This window comes from Castor canadensis, chromosome 2 (genome assembly GCF_047511655.1).
Source record: "Castor canadensis chromosome 2, mCasCan1.hap1v2, whole genome shotgun sequence".
Classification (NCBI taxonomy): Eukaryota; Metazoa; Chordata; class Mammalia; order Rodentia; family Castoridae; genus Castor; species Castor canadensis.
The window spans coordinates 138,954,074-138,960,096 of NC_133387.1; the positions used below are offsets into that span (position 1 = coordinate 138,954,074).

Here is a 6,023-nt window from a genome sequence, read left to right on the forward strand (position 1 = left end):
TTATTTTTATAATCTGATCAACATAAGTAAAATTTACCTTTGCATAAAAAGATTTACTCTTCCACAAAATTGTAGAAAAGGGCAGGACAGATTCAGCAGGAAGCCAGGGGGGGTGGTGGGGAGAGGGAGGGGCTAGGGAGCAGGGGGTAGAAATGGCCCAAACAATGTATGCACATATGAATAAATGAATAAAGAAAAAAACTGAAAATAGTACAAATACAAATAGGTAGTTTGTAAGAACAGCAACATGAATGGCTTCGGCTCCAAAATGTTTACCTTTTTTAAAAAAGTTACCCTTGTACAGTACTTCAAGGATTTAATTAGGCTAAGATGAAATGCAAAAGTCTGTAATAAGTAGTATTGTTTAAAAGTCAAATTCCTGCAAATTGCTAACTGCTACAATGGTTAATGCTGTAGGCATTTCCAGAAATTTTAAACATAAGCCAACATGGGTTTAAAAGGAAAAAACACAAAACATAAGGAAATTCAGCACATGCCACATATACCTTATAATGACTTTCACCTATGAGTTCATTTCAGTACAACTATAAAAGCATATTCCAAATACTTGGAAAAGCCAAATCATTACTGTATGGTACAGTGCAAAGAACCAAGAATTCCACAAATTTGAGAAATCTCAGTCCCCTCCACTCCAAGTAAGGCAATGGTGCTTAGCCTTTTTTAAATGATGGACCAGAGCGAGGGCGTGGTTACACATGCCTGTAATCCCGGCTACTGGATAGGCAGACATCTGGAAGGATCATGGTCTGAGGTCAGCCCCGGGCAAAAACTAAGACCCTATCTGAAAAAAGACTAAAGCAAAAAAAGGCTGTGGCTCAAGTGGTAGAGTACCTGCCAGCAAGCACCAGGCCCCCAGTTCAATCTCTTCTTCCTCTCCTCCCCCCCTACCCCCCTCACCCCACCCACCCCCTCCCCGCTAAAAAAAGGCATAAATAAGATGAAGTGCACTCCTTCCAGGCCAGTAAGAGTCCCCAGAATTAACTGCCTAATCCATGAAGTAGGCAGACACATCACTTTTCTACATCTGTTTTCAGAGAATATGGGAACATAATGTAATTTCAGATTATCCTCCCATTTAGGGTAAGGTTGAGAGGAAACAAACTTCAAATGAAAATCTTTTTCATGGCTTTTCTCTAGCTCTTAAATTTCCACAAGGTTTTAATAGGTTGTGAACTTTGGGAGGAAGAGACTCTAAAGAATTTGCTTATAACACTTGCTCTTTAGATAAATGCAACAGAAACAGCTATGCTAAAAGTTACCATCTAAATAGTTAATTACATCTCCTCCTGGATGAAAGGAACCTTAAGTATACACATGGTAGCATTACTGTTTATAGTTTGAGCATCTTAGTGAAGGACCCTTTCATTAGTGACACACATAACAAGGAAATAGTTGAAGGGAATTTCCTATTCATTTGTCTAGTTTTGAAATCTCCGTTGTTTCTGATAAATACCTTCAAAAACAATTCTTAAATTAAATTGGATATAGAAGAACTCTTTGGATCACAGGAAGTTCTGTGTGTATTTGCCAAGATGCCCCCACATCAATTCTGCTTTGGTAATTCATCACATGCTGTTTTCTAAAACTGATTAGTGTTTTCAGAGTTGTAGTCACATAAAGCTTTTTACATTTTAGTCTCTTTTTAAAATTAAAGCTGTGTATGTTGCAGAGCACATGAGGCCTGCCTGTAGTCTCAGCTACTATGGGAGGCTTGAGGCAGGAGGATCACTTGAGCACAGGAGTTTCAGGTCAGCCTGGGCAACAAGACAAGCGACCCTAACTTTAAAAAAAAGAATGAAAGAAAGCAAAACAAAATAAAACAAAAACCACTCGTGTAAAACAAATATACACGAGTAGGAAGCTGTGTTTTGACTACTAAGCGTCCACTTTCAAAACCCAAACTGGCTCTAACAACAGTCTAGACAGATGCGGGAATTTGGGGGAAATCCTGTGTTTTTATTCAGGTGCTAATTATCTATTTGTAAAATTAACAGGCAAATCACTAGCCTTTTTTCTTCCTTCAACTATCTGCTTAATTCATCCCAGGGCGAGGCCTTGGAAGAGAGGAATGGAGAGTAAACAAAATTAAAAGACTCCATCAAATCAATTCGTTTCGTGGTGACCTTAACACTGGAAAATACAGGCGAGGGGGTGGGGGAAAGAATGAAAACTATGATTTTAGATTATTTTTCTATTGTCATCCCCACCTCCCAGAACCGATCAAAAATCTGATGCAATTTTAAAACAGAACACAAATGGGACTATTTTGTAAATATTAAAACGAGCTGGGAAAGGAGCTGCTCCTTAACATGCAAGCTTCCTTTAAAAAAAAGAAAAACTAACGATAATTTTTGCAAAATAGCTGAATAGGAAGACGAGGGAAAGCGTGGTTATCTCCTCCTTACGGCATTATTGCAAAAACAACACTTCGCTCAAGTACACCGGGCTCTCCAAGGGCCCAGAGCGGACCTGGAACGCGCGCCCCAGAACCGACAGGCACTGGGGGAACAGGGGTCCCCAGACAACTTGGAGCGCAGGAGCTGAGGCGAGGTGACGTGAGTGGGGGGGTCCCCCAAGTCCCAGCTGGAGCAATAGAGGGGCGCAGGCGGGCGGGGGGTATCGGGGGCCTGCAGCCGTCGGGGCCCCAGGCTTGGAACCGCGTCCTGGACCGCGAGGTCCCGGTGACCCCCGGAGACGGCCCCCCACCCCGACCCCCGGATCCCCGGCAGGGCCGAGTACCTGGTCCGCAGGCGCTCGGTCCATGGCGCCCGCAGCGCAGCCGGCCTGCTCTAGTCGCTGTGCGGGGCGCCTCGGGCCGCTTTCTCCATGGCCCCCCGCTCGCGTCCAGCCCGGCTCTGCGGCGCCCCGTCGGCTACGCCACTGGCAGAGGAGGCGACTGCAGCTCCGGGAGGAGGAGGCGGCGGCGGTGGCCCCGGGGAGGGATCATCTGGGACGGAAGCCGGCGATGCCCAAAAGCGCGGGAGGCGGAGCCGGAAGTGGAGGCGCGCGGACGGGGGGTGGGGGGCAGGGAGGCTGGGGGAGGATCGGGGGCGGAGCCTGCGCACCGGCTGGCGGAATGATGCAGGCCCAGCGAGGCCACGTGGGATGCCGGCGCTTGGTGCCTGCAATAAAGCCATACTGCTCCCTGGACTGCCCAACTACAGCACCGTTGGACACTTGGGACCCAGGACACTGGGATTACTCCAGCCTTCAGGGGCCTCAGAGACCTCGTCAGGACCCAAAACCACCTCTTAGTGACGTTGGGAGAGCGTTGGGCTGCTCGCTGTATATGTGAGCCTTCCTCGTGTTACCCCATAAAAGGAGTCTTGAGAGTAAAGGAATGAAAATAATGGGATCTTGTGTCCCCCCCAAAAAAAAAATGCACACGCAGAGTAGCCATAGGAAAGAAGTCTTGTTAGCCCCACAAATACTTACTAATTGATTGATTGTTCTGGTCTAGGTCCACCTCCAGGGCCAATGCCAGGCTGATTTGTCCCATCTCAGAACCCTAAGTGTACTTTCACACCACCCAACAGGTAGTTAATTTCTGTTAGCAAAGGTCTCCAACACACACACACACACACACACACACACACACACACACACACACCCCTGAAGTGTTCTTGCACGGTCAGCTCCAGGGTGAGAAAGAACTATAAATGGATAAACTAAATTACACTTAAGTGAAGAAAGAAGGTAGAGGTGGCAGCTGTGTGGGACACTTTGAGGTCCATAGCTGGAAAAATGAAAGTGATTTAAAGAAATTTGCAATGTCATACTTCAGAGAGGTCAATAAAGATTGGAATTACCCCTTCAGTTAGTCTACATTGTTAATCCTGTTTTAGTTGAACAAGTCTCTAAGATGAGGCTGATCTGTGAAGTCCCTAAATGTACTCCTGTTAATACTGTATTTTGGCCCCCTGAAAGGAGCTACATTGTGTCACTGAGACTGGTGAAGGCTGGCAGCAGAAACAACTTGTAAGGAGAGACTGGTATACTTGCACACAGAGATCTCTCATTGTCTGGTTTTATTCTTCTGTATTCACCTGTGTTTAAGTCGTACATGTATTTATGAATGTTGCAAACGTGATTAATGTAATGCTAGGACCTTGGTATCTATTACAAACTTTGTCAAGATTCAGTGAATGCTGAATGAATTTATGGTTGCTAAAAAAGTGAATCTATTTATACAGTGTAGTTATGTAAACTAACAGATGATCATTCTCCTTCACAACGGAAAGATAACGTGAATTCTAATTTTCAAGTTGTCTTCCCTCTAGTGGTCTCTAGCCATAAGATACCCTCATATGAGTAAAAACACAATGCAGTAGTAAACGTGCTGTAGGTTTTTTTCTCTTCTGAAGAATTTTAGGAAGAAATTTAAATATGGGATCTCCAAAGATCTTTCCACACTATAGGGTTTTTGTTTTTTGTTATTTTTTTGGTGGTACTGGATTTGAACTCAGGGCCTCACGCATCTAGGCAGGTGCTCTACCACTTGAGCCACTCTGCCCACCCCATTATAGGGTTTTATGTCTGAAATTGTTCTCATTGAGAATCCTCTATGTGTAAGATAATTGATGTAAAATATGAAAACAGAAGCTTAAGAAATTATAAGAATTACAGGAACAAAATGTCATGATCCCTTTCTTATTTAAAAGTGATGGCAATTGCCGTTAGAAAAAGTTAAAACTATGGAGAAAATGAAGACATTTAGAAATACATATTTTATAGATGATACAAATAAATGCAAGTTATTTCATTCAGCAACAAGTATTTATTGTGCCAGGTAGTATGCTATGCGCTGAATGTACAGCCGTCAATGTGACACTGTGAGAGCAAAGTCTATGTTTGTCTTGTTGGCAAGATACACATACAGCAAGTAATTACAAGTAAGACGAGTGTTGTAAAAAGGGAAGTTTGATAGTTTAAGGATATAAAGTCTGAACAGGCATAGCTGAAGAAACAGCATCTAAGCAAAGATCTGGAGTAGGAGCTGTGATGGGTAAATGAGAAGAAGCAGGGAAAGTTGTTTCAAGAAGAGGAAATGGTGGGCTGGTGGAATGGCTCAAGCAAGTGGTAGAGCACCTGCCTAGCAGGGCAAGGCCCTGAGTTCAAACCCCAGTACCACCAAAAAACAAAACAAAACAAACAAACAAAAACCTCACATATTTGGATGCCACAGAGCAAGTCCTCTGAGAAGTTTGGAGGGAAGAGGATACAAAAACTAGAGGAAGAAATTGGCCTCCTGTGGAAGTAGGGAGGACATATTCACTGTAACAACGAAAGGAAGAAAAAATAAATTTATGTTTGGTGCAGAGAGTTCAAGCAATGCTAGTCTTCTGGCTTTTGCTCTCAGTGAAGGAGGAAGCACGGTTACTGCTGACATTGAAGGAAGGCAGTTATGCTGAGCGCACACTTGTTAAAAGTCAGCAAAAAATATATATATTTAAGGTATGTACATGTCATCATGTGTACATTTTACATCAAAAGGACAAAAGCTGTCACCAAGTCTAGTTTTAAACACATGCACCTGTGTAACCCAAATTTCCATCAAGACATAGAATATTACCATTACCCTCATGACTTTAAAGTTCTCTACTTACGTCAAATGTTTGTCTTACCCACTGTCGTATGTTCAGTCTCTGTACCAATGCCTAGTATGTAGCAAGCACTCAATAAATACACAGTGAATACATCATCACATGATTTAACATTAAATCAGGATTCTTTCATTCCGGGTTGTGACTGTGTTAGGCACCTGCCTCTTTTTGGATGAGCAGGAATCAATAGGATACTAGCAGAAAATTATTTTTTACTGCACTGCCTCTTTAAATTCACTGAAGACTATTTCTTTTTTTTTCCCCCCGGGGTGAAATCTAACGAAGGTCATACACACTTCATTACAAATCAAAGCTTTTCCTTTTCACCCTGCTCAGTTCTGCTTCAGAATGAAAGTCTGCAGTGGGGAATGTGGCATGGTCTACCTCTGTTTTGTTTTC

At 43.3% G+C, this 6,023-nt stretch overlaps 1 protein-coding gene across 1 annotated transcript in view; it reads right to left on the reverse strand.

Annotated features, from left to right (window-relative positions):
- The window catches only part of Secisbp2l (SECIS binding protein 2 like), a 49,955-nt gene extending 46,980 nt beyond the window's left edge, over nt 1-2,975 (reverse strand). The window contains exon 1 of the mRNA XM_020160573.2: nt 2,761-2,975. Coding sequence (XP_020016162.1) covers nt 2,761-2,784 — 24 coding nt within the window. The 5' untranslated portion in view covers nt 2,785-2,975. The remainder of the gene's footprint in view (nt 1-2,760) is intronic.
- Nucleotides 2,976-6,023: the final 3,048 nt, after the last annotated feature.